We start from the raw sequence: 21,206 nt of genomic DNA on the forward strand, positions 1-21,206 counted from the left end.
TTGACTTAGAACAATATTTACTAAACATCTCTGCGTGAAAATGTGATTATGGCATGATTTTTTGATAAGGTCGATCAAACGGCGATTCCGCAACTGTCGCCATGTAGACCAATCAGAAGGCAGTTTGAAACGGAAAATCTTCTCACGAGTGAAACCCGCTGCCGTGTAAACGAGCCCAGAAGTCCGCGCTATATTTACATCTCTGTTTACGATTTACACAGTTGTTACTTAGTCAATGGCCAAATACGAGAGTTTATTTTTGTACGATATATTAGTAACTGAATAAATTATTTTGTGCGTTGTGTTAATCTGTTACCAAACCTTTTGCACAATTTGAAGTGTAATATGACTGAATTACTCTACATCAATCATCCCATTATTTCGCTGAAGAAGAGTATGCGACAATGAGTTCGACGAAAAAAAGTAAAGTTAACCTCCCGAGTGGCTGGATCGTCGTCAATTCAACAAGCTTTCCCGACAGGGTTTATTACTTCAATGTTCGTACTGGAAAATCGTCTTGGACAGAACCGTCGCACGAGACGAACAAGGTACGTGGGTCACCCTGTTGTTCGACTACATTCATCTTACCACGTAGTTTTGTTACGTGTTCAATCGCATGTTTCATAACCTTGAAAATTCGCTAATTATCTCATCCAAAATCGAGCTCAGCAAAAGTTTAGTGTTTTCCTGCCAATGCTTATGTCAATTTACGTTGAATTACAGCAGTTCTTTTTTATTGCACAGTTTCAGCCCGAAAAAGCTGGACAAAAGCGTAAACTATCAACAGACACCGACGTGACCTCCCCTGATTCAACTTCCTTGGATAAGTTACAGAACTCCAGTGACAATGATAAGCCCCGGCGATTACTGCGAGCCAAGCGATGTTCGGAAACGTCTCAAATATCCGAAACACCACAGATGAAGGCATTGAGAGAGAAAATGACCAAGCAGAAGTCTAAATCTAACCAGAAGAAGAAGCCAAAGCAAGGTCTCTCTGTACCTGAAAATAGTACCCAAGATGTGCCACTGCTCAATCGTCTTGGTAGTGAGGAATTGCCCCTCTGCTCACAGCGGGCTAAGCAATATTCTGAATCGAGAGTAGTAGAAACGCCCCAAATGAAAGCATTGAGGCAAAAAATTTTAGAGAAAACATCGAAGTCTGTGCAGACCCGAAAGGCAAAATCAAACGTCTCGGGGCTCGAGAATAATAATGAGGATTTACCTCTGTTTGTGGATAAACGAAACAGCAGTATCAAATTAAAGACTCAAAGATGTTGCACTAAATTGTCTAATACTGATACCAGGAAACCAGACGACAATGTTTCCAATGTTAGGAGTACCTTGAATGCTGCAGAGTCATTTGTGAGCAAATCGACTACTTCAGTTACGTCAAGGCGTACAGAGAAGCTGAAAGTAGAAGGACACCGACGAGGTCTTAAAGTCGACAAAAAAAAGAATCTGGCCAATAAAAGATTGGACAGTTTAAAGAATAAACTTAGTACCATCCGTAAGAGAATAGAACCTGCTATATCTGCCAAGGTGGCACGGCGATTGGCAACACAAGATGCTACGTCTAGTAAACTCGATACAATATTCGATAAGAGTGTTGAGAACAATACCGTATATGAAATGCGCTCTATTAGCCCGACAGGTATTTCTATAATGAATTGATCCTAACAATTGTGTTTTAAGATGACATAAGTTTTCACCTAAATTTATCATGCTGTCTTCTCTGACGAATTTTTGCTACATTTCAGACCCATTGCCGAGCATTTATCAAAATACTGAATCACGATTCAGATCGCTCAGAGCAAGGCTCGCAAGCAGGTCATCTTCATCAGATATTAAAACTCAGCAAGAGAATGATCAGTCAGATAAAGCTGCCCTGTCTAATCTTCCAAACATTCCAAAAGTTGGCAGAAAAAAGAAGAAAACTAGTCATTTGGAAAAAACAGGCATAGATAGTAGTGTTGACGAAAGGGCTGATGTGTTTTTGAACCACGCTGTGGCACAACATGCAGATGAGGCCGCATTTTTTGAAGAAATGGAATGGGAACCCATTGAACAGGAAAAACTCATCGTCGAAGTGAGATACATATGAAAGCATTTTCCCAGTTTACGAAAATCATCATCATGTAGTAGAAAATCTAATGATAAAATCATTATTTTTAGGTCCAAGAAGTTAGGATGCATCTCTCTACCGATGTAGGTGCGACGGAGCAGAAACCCCCTAATTGTACTGTAAATGGCCTAGAGTTTTCCCATGTTTCTGAGAACAGGAACCAAACGGTTGTGTATATTGTTGTCGACACCAATGTCTTTTTGTCAAATTTGAAGACAGTTACAGAAATTTTGGAGGGTTGTCATCAAACGAAATTTCAATATAAACCTGTGGTTGTAGTGCCTTGGATGGTATTACAGGTTAGTACTTTTGGAAAACTTGGTACAATTTATTTTCTAAGAATAAATCAATTTTCTTGAGATTTAATTATTTTTTACATGTATTTGATATTCTTCTGCCACAGGAATTAGACTATATAAAGGATAACAAATTGCAGAGGAAATCAACACACTTACAAAGAAGTGCCAAAATCGCAGTTGACTTGTTGTTTCAATATTTCTCAAGTAACCACCCTCGACTGCAAGGTCAAACAGCTGCAGATGCTGCTTCGAACAGAACAAAATATCATACTGACTCGCCAGATGACGAAATATTGCAAACTTGTTTGAAAATTCGAGAATTTGGATGTACAGTTGTGAGTTACTCTCAGAGTTGATAGAAATTTAAGCGTTTACCGATTCACTGAATTATTTTTCTTAGGTTTTGCTATCCAATGACAAAAATCTCTGCAACAAGGCAATGATACACCATATCCCTACTTATGGGCGGCATAAATCTATTCAGGCAATGCTTTTGCTGAATGCGAACGAAATTGAAGCTAAATCCCCTATGACACAACTGAAACAAGTGAAAGGTGTTGAAAACCATACAGAAACGGTTAATTCAAAAGAGGCTGATACATCGGATGAAATTTTTTGCGAGGCAAAAGCTATAATGAAGAACTTTCTATCTGTTGTAGGTATTTTAGAAGTTTGATGCAACTTTTTTTTTTATCTTCATCAAACTTTCTAGTCATAAGTATGTAAACTTAACTCCAAACAATTGTCTTCCAGATCGTTTCAAAAGAAATGGAAAAATTATTTGGGGAAAAATGGGCAAGGCACGTGATAATTCAACCTCCTTGGTCAGTGATGGACGTTCTCAAGTGTACCTCGAAACACTGGATCGCCGCAATTAGTGATGTCTTTGTAAGACGGGCTGAATTCATGGTTACGAAACTGACAGAGATATTTCTCAACTCTCCAAGTATGTCAATTCCGTATTTATATGAAAATAAGACAGAACCGAATATAAAAAGTATCCGAAGTTGGAAAAATTCTTAGAAAAGGTGCTATTTTTTTTCCTCTTTTATAGAAATATACGCGAATTAATTTCTTGTTGCATTCGATTTTCCACACGACATTGATTTTGGATTTCAGAATATGGTCAGAGTTTAAAATCCATCAGAACCATGTTAGAAGTGTGCTATGATCTTGTACAGATGGTGAAATCGGACAAATATCAGGAACTATCTTATCAATCATGTTCTAACATCAAGGTAAATAGCGAATGACTTACGTTTATTTGTCTATAAGCTCACTAACGTTTAATTCGTGGACTATATTTTAGAAGCTGATTGATAGATGTAATGAAGAAGTGAAGGAAAACGAGGTAGAAAAAAATCAGACCTTGATCGAACTTGAAAACGAGAGTGTGAACAACGAGCAACGGGCTAACAATGCTTTCAGATTGTTTGATCAAATTTGGACGTTTACAAATAACTTTTGGTAATATGCATTGCCAATTTTCAAAGAGCTTTCAATACGAATTAGGCAGAAAAGGCATTTTCTAAAATTGAATCGACTGCAAATAATCTATAAGATTTTCACGGAATTACAGTGGAATGTCGGCCGATTTGGTTGGAATACCCCACTGCATAACTTACGAAGGATTCAATCCCGCTCCGTCAGCTGAAACTATAAATCGATTGCAGCCAGAATTAGTATCCAGCTTGAATCAGCTGATACACGTTCTAAGAACGTAGGTTGAACTACATTCGTTATTGTCACATAATTCTTCAAAACTTTTCACCAGTTAGACATCAAGATCTGTATGTTAGTAATCGTGGACGGAATTTATTTCAGGGTTTTAAGTGAGGTGGGCTGTCTGACTGTGTCCCATCCAGCGCTGATTGCCCTTCACCAAAGTTTGGTCAATTACCTTCCAAATTCTGGCGAGTTTAACGACTCGAGCTCTTTGGATATCGGCGATCTCCTTTGTTGTATCAGGTTGAAAAAAGAGTTTTTGAAAACTGGACTGATCCAGTTGCAAGAACTGAGTTGTCAGTTTTGCCGGATAGCAGACTTTCGATCAATGACCGTTGGCATTTCGAGTTAGGCATTTCAAAGTTACAGTACGTTAGGACGATGTGATATTAAAACAAACGTAATCTACAAGTGCTGTGTTAGTCAGAAGGTTATTTTTGAGAAAAATATATTCACTCAGAGTCTTGTTCACAAGATTAATAATTTACTACATTTGCCGCGAAATAGAGGCGTGTTGAAACTTGAACTTTTTGTATTTCAGAGTAGACTGTCGTTTTTATACTTGAATTTTGCACTCGTTATGAGACGCTGATATCATAGTTTTATTTGGTCTAAACGGATCTTTATTCGTATCATTAGTCATCGTAGATGTAAAAAACAGAAGTCGGTAACTCGGCTGAAAGTAGAGATAAAAAAGAAACATAAACCATTAGTTCTGGTTGTAAATATCGTTCCGAATCGCTTCACTGTTGTTACTCACATGTGATATAAGTACAGCTTAGCAGAGAAGCGTCTGTATTTCGAGAGAAATGCAGGTACATACATACAGATGTATAGAAAGAGGTATAATATATTTATTTGAAACGTAAGTACAAATGTAAAACAAGTCTAATCAAACGGCATTAAAATTTGTATCCAACCGTATACTCAAACTCTGACTGTACATATTAATTGTCTTAAACGATATAACGCATAGTTCTATAACATTAAAACAAGTTTAAGAGAGACAAGGGTTTGCATTGTAGGTACAAATATATAAACGTATCTGTTTTTTTTTTTTTCGATACTCTTGATCATTGACGCTTAATTAAGACGTTCATAATCAAGTGAATTCCTTACGACAAGTGAAAAAAAAATAAACCCGAAAAATCCATCGAACAAACATAATTATCTAATTTCTGTATAGTAAAGGAAACCCTTCAGGATTAGGGGGTTGAAGCCAGTTGTCCTTGGAATACTGTACGTGTTTGGTTTCGACAACGTGGTAGGTGTAGGCGTGCCGGGATTTTTGGCTCTTGTTGGCATTCGAGTAGTGGACGACCTGTCCGTGGAGCAGCACACAGGTGCCTTTCTTGACTGGTATGGCTCGGAAGTTGCTCTGGGGGTAGCAAGGCGCAGCGCTGTCGTATACCAGAAGCTCGCTGGCTTTTGGATCCTTGTTGCGCATGTAGCGTCGATGCACTCCGCCGTTGTGAGACCCAGGCGCTATCCACAGACAGCCGTTCTCTAGCGTAGCGTCCTCCAGTGCTATCCAAAAGCCTAGGAGTCGGGGAGGTTGCGTATAGAGGTACGTTGCGTCCTGGTGCGCGGTTACTGTAATGAGAAATAAATATTACCTCGTTTGACTAATTTGTAGCAACTCGGCCTACGGGATAGTGAGGATTTGGAAGAGGCAGAGTGATCGGTTAGTCTAGATATCATCGTCCGAGGAGCGTGTTGAGATAACTTCGTTTGTGTTTCGGAAAATTCTGGAACCATTCCTGATTATAAGAATGGTTGTAAATACCAATTTTCGGTACGTGTATACTTAGCTCCTACCTTCAGAACCAATACCGGGATTTTTGTATATAAACATCGACTGACATATCGCTGGTTCCTGAAAATTCAGCTGAAAAGCGGTTTCCTTTGCTCTGTCGTCGAACGAAATTTTCTTAAACGTCGGATGCAGCCAGTGAAGAGCGTGTCCCACCTGACAACAATCGTTTGATTTGATTCGCACCCGTTTTACGACAATACACGTACAGTTCTTTACCAAACATATGGTTATTGTACATATTGACCTTGTTCAGCGATACTCTGGGATGAACTTTGAGTTTTCCGTCATCCTCCAGAGCTCCAGCCTCGAAGAAGAGGCTTATCTTGTGGGCGCTGTCAAGGAAGTATTGATCTTTGTTCTGCGAATAATTATTATTTCTCTTGTTAATCTGATCATTATCCAATCTATGAGTTATGGAATTTTTTGCCGAGGAATCTTACTTGCGGCAATTCGACGGTATTGAATACTTTTCTTTCGTTTTCCGGTGGCAAGTTTGTCGTGAATTCTTCGCCGGCGGCTCTGAGCTCTTCCACCTCGCTAGGCGAAAGATAATCTTCCAGTACGACGTAGCCGTCGTTTTGAAACTGAAAAACAATTTTGAAGTGTTCAATTCTACTCAAGGTCACGACTACATACTATCATGAATTTTCGTGTAAGATCTGGAACGATTCAGCGCGTACCAGTATTCATGTATCTACCCACGGGTGATACACTTTGAATGTATTTTTACTCAATGCAACAAGAATAATCTCAGCCGAGTCTCTCTACCACCTGGTGATTAGGTGCCAGAGTGTGCGTTTAACCGTAAAGGTCGTTCTATTTTGAAATCGGAGCACTTCCGAATGTTGTCCGCTGCTCGCGTGATGTGAAGTGACAGAGAAAAGAGTTTCGATTCATTTGCTTCGAATCGCGAGGAGAAAGGATGATTATCGTCACGGCATGTGATATCATAAAGTGTCTGAGTGCCTGAGTTAAAAATATATCACGAAACACATATAAACGCATAGATTTAATGATCGGGGATTCCCCAGCTACGCCGAAAAGCTATCACACGTCATCAATGACGCTTCGTTATGTTTCTATTCGAGAGGGCGGAAGATAAAATAGAAATGACCAGTCACTGTTTTTCTTCGTTACGTTTTCACTACGTAAATATACCTTTCCGTTTCTCCGGTTATTAATACACCTTACGTATTGCATTCAAATTTTCAAAATATACCGATCATGATGCCTGAGAAGTACGCGTATTGCTAACAGTTGAAATATGCGCCTGTATATATGAGGCATTCCATGTCAACTCGACCAATCTTCCCTTACCATTTTTGATTCGTTTCAGGATTTTTCATTCCGTTTTTCGGTCACAAAAATGCACTTCTTAATTTTTTCAGATTTTCTTCTACAACCGTTAATTTTTTATGATTATTCAAATATATCTAAAATTTAGCATTTTGTAAATATCTAAAAAATATTATTTTTCATCCCGCTCATTCTGACACCCCTTCCATAATGAGGCGATTTTCTCTTCTATTTTTTTCTACCACTGCACACATTTTGAACAGACAAAACACCACGTATTCAATCGTTCAAACTTTCTGTGTTCAATTCTGAATCTTTTGCCGCAAGGACGCAGAATTTTTTATATTTTTTTGAGAATCTTCGGAACGTGAAACACGCTGTGTTTGTTGAAATGTTTAAAGTGCTAGAAAGAAATAGAAGCCGAATCGCCCGATTAGGGAACAGGTGTCCGAATGATCGGAATGAAAAATAAGATTTTGGAGAAGGCTTTGAGATTTTTAAAAAACCCCAATTTTTAGATAGGTTTAGATAATGATAAAAAATTAACGATTCTAGGAGAAAATCTGAAAAAATTAAGTAGTGCTTTTTTGTGACGGGAGAACCGTATGAAAAATTATGAAGCAAATCAAGAATGGTGTTTGAAAATCATTGGTCGAGTTGACATGGAATGCCGCATATACACATGTGAATTTTACAAATGTACTTTGCACATTCATGTCCAAATACAGTGCGTCCAAGCATTTGTGATAAGGCCGACTCGTTCTTTCAGTAAGAGTTTGATAATTTCAATAATACTATTTTCTGGTATTTATTTCTTCAATAAAATCGTTAAACATTCGTCATGTAATGAAATACAACTTATTTCTTCTTTTCTTTTTTCATGAAATATGTGTAATATGCAGCGATATTTATTGTCATTACGACACGTAATGCTCGTATACGTTCATCCGTGGGGGGCATTGATTTTTCAGGGGATTGCAGAACGGACGAACGAAAATGGACGTATAGTTTGTGGTGACGGGGGTGTTACATCGGGATCTTAGCTGAATGAATCTTTAAAGATAGAACGAAACACTCAGCGAACGCGGTTACATTGATGTACGAATGGAATGCACGTATACGTTGCATGATTGCAAACTTACGTGTCAGACGGTTTTAGAATCGCGAGCAACAAACCGTTATGATTCGCGCTGGGATATCAGCGTAATTGTAGTTAATTGTTTCACCCGTAAACAGTGATGAATCCGTGTATTATTTTTAAACAGTTTTCATCCTCGAATACACTGAAAAACGGCCAGTAATTAAAATCTAGTAGCGTTACGAGTACTCGATAGAGTTTAGCACTATGTACAGAGATAACACGTTTCTCAGCTTTTAGACGGATATGATCGCTTATACTCTATAGCCGCCTCGTTTGTCGTAACCAAAAATTTAAAAATAGCCCTGTGCATTGCTGTTCATGGTGAAGGGTAATGTGTATAAGTGGCGTGAGCATCGACACTGAATTTTATTGCCCTCTGCAATCAGATTCTACAAATAAGAACAGCTAGAGATGATCCGTCAATAAAATTCGTTGAATGTGAAAACAAATTGGAACGCATGCATCGATTACTGATCACTTCACGGATTTGAATTTCCATTTGCGGGAAAAGTTTTCAACCGTGGGCACAAAATATCGTCAATAGTTATTGACAAGAAGATCAACTCGGCGATAAATGAAGACCGCGAGGGGGGGTACTAAAAAACAAAAACTAAGAAATCCATCTTGATTATCGACGTAGTTAAAGAAAAAGAAATTAAGTATTTAAAGAAAAAGTATGTTGACAGTAATGTCAATTGTAAAGATTCGCTGAGAAGATGAGAATTGGTGCAGATTGTTGCGAGTGCCATTTTTCATTGTCAGCGTGTATAATTAATGATGCTCCTCCAGCAAATGATTGAAGAAGAATGCGTTGAACTATTTTGCGCTATGACGGTTACGTTAATCCAGTGATAAAATTATGTAGTTTTCCATTGACAATTTGGTTTCGCATGCACATATTTGTTACGTGATATCCCTGAAACGTATTTTACTATATGGCAATACGTACAACACAAAACGCATCGAACGAAACAGACTTTATCAAATAGACTGTATACCAAAAGTATATGACCTTTGAACCGATCGTTTTCTACATACACCGATAACATGACAAGTGTGTATATCTTCTACGGTATAGATGCGTTGGCAGAGTAGACTATTCTACGTTAAAAGTAGAATGACGATACATTGAGATGCAACTCACCTTCGACAGTATGTCCATCTTCATACCAGACCTTTACCAATTAATATTTATCTCCTATTATGCAAAATTGTTATTCGTATTCCGCGCGCTCTCCAAAAACACGAGTTGCAAATTTCAAAATTATGACGTACGTTCGAAATTGGAGAGTATGAACTAATGGAAAGAAATAATCTTTGCGCCGAGGTAGATCGAAGTGAAGCGCTTGGCGGCACTTGGAGGACTGCGGACTCGGGGCTAGGGAATTGGAATACTGTGCGGATTGCGGAAGCGTGGATGAGCAGTGAGGCGTGGAGCCGACATTCGGGAGCAGCGGCAAAGACGACCGTAACGCTGTACGATAACGACGAACCTAACGGAAATTCTTCCGACTTAAAGAAGACAAATTTTGAAATTGTCTTTTTACCTTGATTTGGCATTGTTATTTAAAACTCCAAGAGGAATGAGGGTGAAAAAGATTAAATCAACGAAGGAAAAAGTAGGGCGCCTTGTTGCATGCAACCCACGTTGCATGAAATCTGGCGGGATCGTTAGCATTAGCGAATCTTTACATTTTCAGTCCTTATTAAATTCTTGCCGCTCTTCTGTACTTACTACTTCGTGGTAGATGAAACTTGTCAGTCGTTTATTAATTATAAATCGAGAAACTTTCGCGCTGCTTGGCTCAAACTTTTAAACTTACGCCTGACGCGGCTGGCGACGGAAATTCGGTAAGCGAATCGGCAAGTGCATTTCTCATCAGATTACAAACATGCGTCACAGTTTTTTTGTCTGATTCTTGCTTCCTCAGTCTCGTTAGACGCGTAGTTGAATTTTCAGTATGCTTTTTTCGATTCTTTTGCACGTTAAAACAACCAAGTTTGTATAAAGAGTTTGGGCTACTAACTACGTCGCAAAAAGTATAACCGAGCGTAAAGTTAAAGGCTTTTTTGAATACGTTTTTAGATTGAAACTTTTTAGAAATTTCTAGGCTTCTCAGGTAGTTGCGGGAATAGATAAATAAAAAGATACAGATACGATATATTTATTATACATATATTAATAAATCCAAGTGCAAATTATTAAATGTACAAAAAGAAATGCATGGAAATGGTGTTAAAACTCTGCTATAGTCGTATACATTGAAACTTGAGCTGTGAATTTCAGTTATCTTATCGATATGACGCGCGTCCCCCATACTGGTTTCGTCTCGATCTTCCCGACAATTGACATTCAAGATTTTGAAACTGACTGAATTAATTATTGTACTTAATTAGGGGGTAAAAATTTAAAGAATGCCTTGAAGGACGTTAGTTTTTATACAACAAAGGAAATCCCTCGGGTTGCGGGGGTTGAATCCAGTTTTCTTTCGAGAACTTTACGTTCTTCGTTTCGTACGCGTGAATCGTATACGCGTGGCGGGACTTGTGGCTTTTGTTAGGTTCCGAATAGTGGATGATTTGTCCGTGGAGCAGCACGCAGGTTCCTTGCTTCACCGGTACGGCCTTGAAATTGCTTTGGGGCCAGGAGGGCGTCTGCGTGTCGTATACGAGTAATTCGTTGGACTTTGGATCCTTGTTACGCATGTACCTCCAGTGTACCTCGCCCTTGTGAGAGCCTGGCGCTAACCAGAGGCATCCGTTCTCCAACGTAGCGTCCTGCAGCGCTATCCAGTAGCCTAGGAGTCGCGCGGGTTCCGTATAGAGATAAGTAACGTCCTGATGTATGGTCACTGCGATTGGAAATAAGGCTGAATTATTTTACCATTCCTGGTGGAAGCTGCTATTTGCGAGTGTTTGGACTTTGGGGGGTGGAGGTCGAAACTTGAAAGGGTCAATGTTGCGAATGGCCGAGATTTCAAACATGCGAAAATAAAATAACGAAACTCATTCTAATCAGTTACACTTTCGAAAATCAAGATTTCGAACAATTCAGCTTTTCCTATTTTATTTGCGCTTGTTTGAAATTTCGATACATCTACCTTTCGCAATATTGACCCTACCCTACCCAGTTTTGACCCCCACCCATATTGATCATGACATGTGGATAGCCGGAAGGGTTTTTTCAACGTTTTCACCAATATCTCTTTCTCATTAAGGTGTTTAATTCTCATCGCGTGCATATTTACACCGGCATTTACAAGGAAGGTATCCCAGGTCAATCTCTCCGATTTTTTTTTTTTTTTGTAATATGTTACAGCAGACTGAAAACTAAGCGCCACGTATTTTTTTCATCTGCCATTAAACACTTTAAGGGGGTGGAACCAACCTCCAACGTACGGCATGTTAAGCGGTGATTTAGCAATTTTTTTTTTGTTTTTTTATTGAAAAAATTACATTTTGCATTCCCCGTTATGATAAAACTTTTCCAATTAGATTGGTTGAAAAATATTACATTCTCGTTGGTGAAACTGCCAAATCGCTCCGTGAGATGCCTCACTTTGGATGGTGGTTTCACCGCCTTAAAGTGTTTAACGACAGATAAAAAAAAAAAAAAAAACCGTCGCCGAGTTTTTAGTCTACTATATCATATTGCAAAAGAAATGAAATTGGAGAGATCGACCTGGGATACCTACCTTGTTAGTCGTATAATAAGCCATCTTACCTTGAGAACCAATGCCGGGGTTTTTGTAAATGTACATAGACTGGCAAATTGCTGGTTCTTGGAAGTTAAGTTTCCGCGCAATGTCCTTCACTCTGTCGTCGAAGGAGATTTTTTTAAACGTAGGATGTAGCCAGTGAAGGGCATGTCCCACCTGTGAACAGTTGCACCAGCGTATTCATTTTCCCTTTTACATAGACCCTACGCGTGTTCGCGATTACCAAGCATGCGATAATTATGCATGGTATATTTACCTTGTTCAGTGATATCTTGGGGTCAACTTTGAGTTTCCCGTCAAGGTCCAGTGCTCCGGGTTCGAAGAAGTAGCTCATCTTGTGGGCACTGTCCAGGAAGTACAGATCTTTGTTCTGCGAATTATTATTATCATTTTTTTTTTGTTGCAAAGTTGATCATTATAATGTTATTGTAACGAGGCATCATAGAATTACTAAGAGAGGAATCTCACTTGAGGAAAGTTTATGCTATCGAATACTCTTCTTTCATTTTCCGGCGGCAAGTTTGTCGTGAATGCTTCACCAGCGGCTCTAAGCTCTTCCACCTCGTCAGGCGAAAGAAAATCTTCCAACACGACGTAGCCATCATTTTCGAACTGAGAAATGAGTAAAATAATTATTGAAATCGTTTACATTACTGCGCGATTATCTACTGTTACACTATCTTGAAATATTTGGAAATCTTGGAAGTATATACGTCATCGGGTTATCGCATAATTATCGGATTATATGATCCATACTGTGCGTTATCAACTTTTACAAAACTTATAATGTGGAATGTTATTAAATTTTTGGACGCTAATATTGTTAATTAGAAACGAAGAAGATATCACAAGGTAGTTTAAATTACAAAATATATCGTCTAAGACCGTGGTCAACATGTTGTACTAGGAATTGGGATCAAACACAACTCCTTTTATACATTCTTTAAAAGGGTAGTTATATTGATACATAGTCTGGATAAACTTCCGTTTAGAACATACCTCCGATCAATGCGAAATTTGGTATACTTATGTATTTTGATGCGCTGATCAAGAATATCATACTCAAAACACCCGCAAAGTCGATTTTCAAGGTCAAATCAATTTTTTTTTTTTTTTGTATGTGTGTGTGTGTCTGTATTTGGTATACTTGTGTATTTTGATGCGCTGATCAAGAATATCAAACTCAAAATACCCGCAAATTCGATTATCAAGGTCAAATCAATTTTTTTTTTTTTTTGTATGCGTGAGTGAGTGTGTGTGTGTATTTGGTATACTTGTGTATTTTGATGCGCTGATCAAGAATATCAAACTCAAAATACCCGCAAATTCGATTTTCAAGGTCAAATCAATTTTTTTTTTTTTGTATGTGTGTGTGTGTGTGTGTGTATGTGTGGGTTTGGGTTTTTCCTTATATTTATTGCAATAAATGTGAAAAACATTTAAAAAATCGATATTTTGTCGATTTGACCTTGAAAATCGAATTTGCGGGTGTTTTGAGTATGATATTCTTGATCAGCGCATCAAAATACATAAGTATACCAAATTTCAGATCGATCGGAGGTATGTTCTAAACGGAAGTACACCCCATAGTCTTAATACCTGTGTAATTATGAATAAAGGAACAACGATTAATATGATATTGGTAAATCATGAAATTAATTTTTTTTTTTTGCCTCAGTAATTCAAATTTGGACCGGAAACAAGATTAAAATTAAGTCACGGTGCCCGAACGTCGAAATGGATATTTTCCGACCTAGAGCGTAAAGTATATACGCAGAGAAATTTTTTGGATATGTAGGTCTCCTTATTAAAAACATCAAAATTATCAGTCAACGTTTCGACCCTAGGATGTGGCTCATCTTCAAGACAGGTTTATTGCATCTAGTAAAAATTTCCAACCAACCAAAAAGGAAAGTATCTGAAACCCCTTATGTTGGCGATAATACAGAGTTGAAACTGTCTCAGAATATTCTTATCAGGTATAACTCACCTTCGACAATATGCTCATCTTCTTGAAATCACGATTAACAGAATTTATTTATAATATACAATTTTTTCACAAGTATAAAATCGGGGAAGACAAACAAATACAAACAAGAAAGTCGCGTGTCGAGGCGAACTACAGTGAATCGCTTGATGGTTTTCAGGGAACTGCAAATTTAGCAGAGACGTGTCTGCTTTTATGCTGGGAAACTGGGGACTTACTCGTTCAAGTGTTCTTTTACGTAACCTCGGCCCGCGATTCGTTGGTTCATTCCCGTTCTGTAGATTTCAATAAAACCAGTGAGTTCCGTTCGCAGTTTCGCGCGTCCGTGGGTAAGGTAGAATCTCTGCACAGCGACACAGCGTTCCGTCTGTCGACGATCCAACGAAAAGTTGTTCTCTCATTGGCTGTAATTCATTCCGTTTCCGCTGTTTCGCATGAGCTCCGCTTGATGCGACGTCATTCTTTCATATCGTACGTATAAATTAGTGAATGACTCGATTAAGCATCGAGCTAGGAAGAACCGCGTTAATTGAGAAAGAGATCTTCGACACACCCAACGTCTACCGGAAAGTGATCAGAGGTCATTTCGAAAAGATCTCCGAGCCTGAAGCGTCGACATCTAGTGAAATCCTAACTTTCTATTTCCGAGCTGATTATGATAGTTTTTCTCTTCTTCGAGTATCGCTAGAGAAATGAGAATTTGGAAACCAAAATTAGCCAAGGAAAAGTACGGCGCCTTTTTATATGCAACCAGAATCGTAGTCGCCCAATTAGAATGGAATGAGAATGTTCTTCGCGATTCTCGTTCGAGAGGTGGCGCCACTCCAGCGTCGAACTGGATAACTATTTCTATTGTTGAAGGCAGGCGGGACACGTTCGATTCTCCATATGATTAGCGTCAAATCGCTCTGTTATACCGGGATCTGAATACCCTATTGTTTATCAAGATGTTTCCAAAAGAACGGAAACGTACGGTAACGAATAAAAGATCTGTTTTCGCCCAAGGAGACGGGCAATCGATTCCTTAAGTCTTTATCATTTTTGATTCGCAATCACCTTTAACTCACGAAGTTTGCGAAGTTCGCCTCTCTGCTCCTCAATCGCATTCTTATTTTTATTCTCTTGAGATCGTAACATTCTGTTACCATGTACTAACGGGGAGTATGAAATAAAAAAAAAAAATAATAACTAGCAGGATAAAGAAGAAAGAAGGCACGATTGCCTCATCATTTCATAATTTTGACTGTATGAAATTATAAAAAAATGTTGGCATCAACGTTTATAATACAACATAAGTATAAGAAAAACGGCTGGTTAGTTATTATATCCTGTAGAGGTGGAGAAAAATCGTCAGAATGGCTAATAAGTTCAATCAATAGAACAGCACGGATCTCGTACATCCATTGAGAACATGTCTTAGTATACTCGCGGAAAAGAAAAATGCCAGTATTAAGGTAAGTGTACCGGTTACTGTTCCTGTACCAATTATTGACCTTCTTTGGTTGTATCCGTTCGATCCTTAGTTCTAAAATTACCAAATATAAATTTGTAGTGTCTAACCTTCAAGCAATTGGTTTTATTCATCGAGAAATTCACAATTTGTGCCGTAAATTTATAATTATGGAAATTTAAAGGATCAATAATTGGGTCTAAGCGTGTCGATACCTGGTACACTTACCTTAGTTCAATTTCGGAAGAGAAATATTTCGTCGAATCCAAGTTCAGTTGACGACGTAGGAGATTTTGAAAGGCATTACTCACTTCGCGATGCAGCATCTACGCACATATATACGTACCAATAAAATATTAGTCATGGACTGTAAAGCGTGAAAGTTGGAGAAGCGTCGGAGGTGGAGTGGCAAGGACTTGAGCCCGTACGATTCTCGTATACGAAAATAGCCACGATGCGATATCTCGTGCGAGGGGTCATGAGGAGTCGGCTCGTGCAGAGAAGAACTTGTCGAGTTCATCTGTACTTACAACCTATGTGTACACCTACACATGTACATACATACATACATACCTAGCCGCGTGTATCTGGGATATTATACATATTAAGCGAACATTTGAAAGAGGCACGGAACGCGAGGAGGTCCTTTTCTAAGCACGCTTTACGTTCCATTGTGTCTCGCGCGAATAACGCAGATTTTTCCTCTGTAATTACTAGTGATGTAACGCATGTAAATTTTGTAAGTATTCGCGAACGCACATTTTTAAATTTGGCGCCATTTCTCTATGGCTAAAGCGTCGACCGACAGGCACACCGTGCAAGTCGCAAGCACACATTAGCGTCGTTTGCATCTTATTACGGAAATTGCTGAGCTAATCCGAACTAAGGCGTTTGTCTGTTTGATTATTTAACGACAAGTTGATAACAGAAGTAAATTAACTTTTAGGATAGTGTGTGATTCCAATGTGAAGACAAACTTATACAATAAAAGTTCGTTATAAAACTAATGTTTTCTCGTCTTATTTAATATTATTTTCCACAATTTTTATAAGCAAAATATGAGGTATTTGTGACAATCGCATTCGCAAAATATTCGCAGGATTTTTGTGAATGCGGATGCGAATGTCAAGAAATATGCGAATATTCGTTACGTCACTAGTGAGTATATAGAACCATCCACATGGACGCAAAGAGACGCGTACGTGTCTATAGGTACAAGTGCACTAATGTCGATCGCTTCTTGTCAGTTCGTCGTCTTCGCTCGCAGCGAAATAGAGCCTTGCGAATAATTCGCGAAATCGCGGCGCGCTGCTGCTAGCTTGCAAGCTGGAAAGCTAGGAAAGCCACGCGAACCCCTGGGAAATAAGTTCAAACGGTCTCGCTAAACCGACTTGACATTATTAGGTATACGGACGCGGTGTTTTGGTGCATCTTCTGCGGGAGGTTTTTACTCTATTGGGAGAAGAGGCGCAACACGCAAGGACGCTGCTTCGAAAACAGGTAATTCGCACGTTATCGTATACCAAAGTGTGGTATCGGTCATCAAAGCTCTTGGCTTCCGAAAGTGAGGAGAATTGGCAGCTTTTCCAATCGATCGGTGCTGTTTTCTTTGACTGTATGCGAACTTACGAAATTAATATTCGCTGATATTTTATCATTCTTCTCAGATTCGACGTCAGTCAAATACGTTGTGATTTCGTAGGGGCCAGAGTTGACAAAATATAGGTATAATATACACACATCTATTTTCTACACGTGAAGCGAAATAAATTTTTTATCTCCGATCGAGGGGGACTCTGCAGGGCAACGATATTACTCGAACAATTATGTAATGTTTATTTAGTTGATCGTCGGGCAAAGTCCACTAACTATATATTATAAGGCAAAAAATAGAAAAAAAAAAAACAATGTATGCAAAGTATAGAATAGAATAAGTTGAGAACATAAATTTGAAACGTAAATTTTCAGCAGAATATAGTAGCAATGTATAAACTATAAAGGTATAAAATAAATGAATTTTGGTCTTTCAGCTCGCAATTGCAGAATAGCAATTATGGTATATATGGATATAAATTTGAACAATATGATATTGAACCATTGATATGCTGCTTGTATGTGTTATACGTTCGTAGGAAAAGTATAAGCCTGATGTTCAGGAATACTGACGAATCAAGTTGATGCCATAATAACAAATGTGATGTGTTGAAAAATTAGAATTTCCGCTTCTTCGATAATAGAAACGAATTGACAATCACGGAAAGGAAAATGAATACTTCGAAATCGGAAACCCTGCAGAGGGGCGTGGAATCGACCGACTCGTTTCCGTTGCCGGGATACGCGTTTAGAGTACTCACAGCATGCAATAAACCGCGGGTACGTATACGTAAACATAATTGTCGAAGATATGACACGACGGTGAGATAAACGGTCACGCGTGCAACGCGTCTTTGCCATTATTGAATTATACAGAGCCTAGTTATTACGTGCCTGCGTACCCGCGTACCCAAATACGTCTCGTTGCCTGGGTTGAATTGAGCGCCGGATGGTACTGGCCACACGTGTAGGTCCCAGTATACCTTCGACGTTAGTTGAATCGGTTGGAATGAGGATGAAATCGTATAGATAAATCGCTTTCAAATTGTATCAAATCACTTTATTGGGTTATACCCAGTTAGGAGACCGAAAAAAACAACGATTTATCAAGGATTTTTCACGAAGCGAAATTTCAATTTATTAATATACAAATTTGTATACACATCGGGGTAACGTTGAACTTCAATCTGATATTTTTTAGTCGTAAAAATAAAGATTTTTAAATATGCTGCAGCCGATCTCCGGGAGCACCTATAAAAAAAGGCGTCTTCCGGTGAGCAAGATATCTCTGGACTGGATCATCTGAAATGAAAAACTAAAAAAGATTTAGTTGACATAAGATATTGTCTGGACTTTGAACGAAGGAATAAGAAAAATATTAATTTTTAACAAAACGGCAGCATGTTAAAAAAAAACTTTCGTTTTTCCATAAAAATTTATCCCTTAACTTGTTGATAAAATGGAAAATAGTTGTCGGCGAGAAAAAGCCTTCGACAAAGAACTGAAAAATATATTCATAAAGCTCGTGTAAAAATTTGAGGCTGTTCGGTTCAGCTGTTGCCGAGAAATCTTGCGCTCCGACTTTGAAAACACAGTTTTGAGAAAAATACGTTCAAAGTTTCACAAGCACTTTCAAACGCTCCGGAGAGTCTTTGCAAATGTGCGCGTAACCTTGAAAATATTTCTCTGATCGACGTGAAATTTTCTGTGCATACACTTGAATGTATGTACATTACACAAATGAAAGATGACAAATAAAATCGAATGTTGAAAAATCCTGACTAAGTATAACCCTTTAATATCACTGAAAATTATCTGAAATCGTAGCAAATCACTATAAACGAGGACAAATCACATATGTAATCAGACAGAAAATAAGCTGAAGTCAGACGAATCATAAACGAAATCACCTGACGTCGTCAAGAAGTCACGAAATCACTTCTGGATACGCTAAAAGTTTGGTTTCGTCGGAGCCGTTTATCGTTTTTTCGACTGGTCGTCGGTTATCCGAAATTGGTTAACATAACGCGACGACGACGGTCAGGTTTCGTAGGCAAGCCGTCGGTTACTGCACGCCGAGGTGTCGTATGATTAGAAACTCTTTGGAGAAAACCAAGTTGCGTAGCATTGCTGTAGACGAGTGTAATTAAAGCGATTCACTCGAGCCTCGTAATCAAGTGATTAATTATCCGGTTGAAGCTGGCTAGTTATCCGCTATCAGTAGAGGATATTTGTCAGAAAATTACGTTCTATAAATAGCTGCAGCCTCGTATCTAATAATTGGACGAAGTTGAACAATTACGAATAATCGTAACAAGTCCCCGAAAAACAAGATCCGTTTTATATTTTTTCAAGATCGTTTGCCGTTCGCTCCTCGAAAAATCCGTTCAGCTCATTGTCAGAGGGACTGCACGAATGGTTTGATAAACTACGTAATAAGCCATTTATTTTACTGATCTAGGTGTCGTTTGTGCTGGCACAACGTTCGTACGAATATCGTACAGGGTATCGCCCCACTGATGGCTCGTATTGAGTAAACACGATGTTATTCCAGGAATATCCCATCTCGCCATATTGTTGCTACGAGATGCTTTTGCAGTCTGCGGTGAATTTTCCTCGTTAATTAGGGATGCATTGGCTATACATTCTCAGCCAAAAGTGAGTCTCGTCGGCGATATTGAATACTTTGCGATAAGCTGAAAATCGGGGAAAAAAAATCAATCGCAACGAAGACGACAGGGAAATTAAATTTGAATAATAGTTTATCGTCGTGCATCGTGTTTTGGAAGACGATCCCGCGTCATTGCCCTTTCAATACAGAACACCGATTATTACATGGTAAAATAGTTGTGTTCGTGTGGAAAGTAAATTGATAAAGTATATTAAAATAATAAAAATAATAAAGAGCTTATCGCTGTCGACGAGCTCGTGTTACTCTCGTTGCTGTATGCACAGAATTCATTTTTAAACACATTATTCGTCACACAGTCGTCGTTTTGTACTCTCATATGTGATACAACGGTATCAGTGTTGTATAAATATGCATTGTTTATTACGGAGATCTATGTATAGGTATACTGACAAGGTTGTAGACTGTGCTCCGTAGATTATAAATAAAATGTATGACTAAACAGATGTGTTTACAACTAACTTGATCGTTGCCGTGGTATCCTTGCAGGTTACCAATGGCGTCAACCTCTTTTCCGCACGACTTGATGGATCTTTTTTCTTTCATTTATTTTTTTTTATTTTGGTAAATCCTCAAAGTTGGTCAGGTTCATGCGCGGATGAAAATCCACGATAAATCGAAGTGAGAGAATCTCGAAACTAACGTTCAACTCAAATTGTTGAAGTAGAAGATGAGAAGACACAAGAGCATGTATCATTGATCGTGAAAAAAGAACAAGAAACAAAAAAAAAAAAAAACAGAGTGTCAACTGATGATTCGGCCAGACGTGGTCGCGGGCTAAATTCACCTCGTCGTCGTTGAATTAGGGTTGCACGTAATTTTATTTTTATTCCCTAATTCTATCTCGGCCCTCGACGCGGCTCTAATCAACCATAAAGCGCACTTGTCGCTATACTCGCTGTGCGTGTAAGTATAAAAGATGATCTACGACTTGTAAACAAAATCATTATGTAACGGCCACGCTGCTGATAGAGTCAAATGCATTACGCGATGGGAATCGGAGCCGCGTGCAGCGCACTGCGAATGCATCTGCACGGTATTGTCGTCTTAGGTGATTGCAATCGTGAGATCGAAAATGAACGCAGTGTAACGCGTAATGCGTTTGATGATTCGCGGCTGGTGAAATGCGGCGAAACTTCGTCAAATAACGCGTATTTTCCATTCGAGCGCGCGAAGCCCGGGGTAAAAGAAAATGACGAGAAAAGGTGGGGAGAAAGTAAAAATTCTTGCGTGTAAACAGATCAGCTGACCTACTTCACGACACTTACACAATATCTTAGTGAGCACAACGTCTACCGAATCGTTTGTTTCTTCGAGTGCTGGATGGACTCCCGGACGGAATCAACAGCCCGAAGTGTCGTTTGACAAA

The 21,206-nt window shown here is 38.8% G+C and overlaps 3 protein-coding genes across 5 annotated transcripts; 1 reads left to right on the top strand and 2 right to left on the bottom strand.

Annotated features, from left to right (window-relative positions):
• Positions 1-80: 80 nt before the first annotated feature.
• Positions 81-5,295, top strand: LOC107220439 (transcriptional protein SWT1). Of its 3 annotated transcripts, none has more exons than XM_015659038.2 (11): positions 81-548; positions 745-1,651; positions 1,758-2,086; positions 2,173-2,421; positions 2,526-2,756; positions 2,822-3,076; positions 3,175-3,367; positions 3,541-3,659; positions 3,731-3,888; positions 4,001-4,141; positions 4,246-5,295. In XM_015659038.2, the coding sequence occupies exons 1-11, from the start codon at positions 405-407 to the stop codon at positions 4,496-4,498; spliced, it is 2,979 nt and encodes a 992-aa protein (XP_015514524.1). In that variant the 5' UTR covers positions 81-404; the 3' UTR covers positions 4,499-5,295. The 3 variants fall into 3 exon arrangements, with proteins under 3 accessions (XP_015514524.1, XP_046588699.1, XP_046588698.1); XM_046732742.1 differs by having other exon boundaries at positions 123-548; positions 751-1,651; XM_046732743.1 differs by lacking the exons at positions 3,731-3,888; positions 4,001-4,141; positions 4,246-5,295 and having other exon boundaries at positions 102-548; positions 3,175-3,449.
• On the bottom strand, positions 4,981-9,775 carry LOC107220441 (phytanoyl-CoA dioxygenase domain-containing protein 1 homolog). Its single transcript, XM_015659039.2, has 5 exons — positions 9,544-9,775; positions 6,403-6,546; positions 6,207-6,320; positions 5,965-6,115; positions 4,981-5,739 (listed from the first exon to the last, which is right to left on the bottom strand). The coding sequence occupies exons 1-5, from the start codon at positions 9,565-9,567 to the stop codon at positions 5,318-5,320; spliced, it is 855 nt and encodes a 284-aa protein (XP_015514525.1). The 5' UTR covers positions 9,568-9,775; the 3' UTR covers positions 4,981-5,317.
• A 773-nt stretch (positions 9,776-10,548) lies between these two features.
• Positions 10,549-14,278, bottom strand: LOC107220457 (phytanoyl-CoA dioxygenase domain-containing protein 1 homolog). Its single transcript, XM_015659065.2, has 5 exons — positions 14,109-14,278; positions 12,587-12,730; positions 12,375-12,488; positions 12,124-12,274; positions 10,549-11,251 (listed from the first exon to the last, which is right to left on the bottom strand). Exons 1-5 carry the CDS (start codon positions 14,124-14,126, stop codon positions 10,830-10,832), a joined length of 849 nt encoding a protein of 282 aa, XP_015514551.1. The 5' UTR covers positions 14,127-14,278; the 3' UTR covers positions 10,549-10,829.
• Positions 14,279-21,206: the final 6,928 nt, after the last annotated feature.

Source organism: Neodiprion lecontei, chromosome 2 (genome assembly GCF_021901455.1).
Source record: "Neodiprion lecontei isolate iyNeoLeco1 chromosome 2, iyNeoLeco1.1, whole genome shotgun sequence".
NCBI classification, from domain to species: Eukaryota; Metazoa; Arthropoda; class Insecta; order Hymenoptera; family Diprionidae; genus Neodiprion; species Neodiprion lecontei.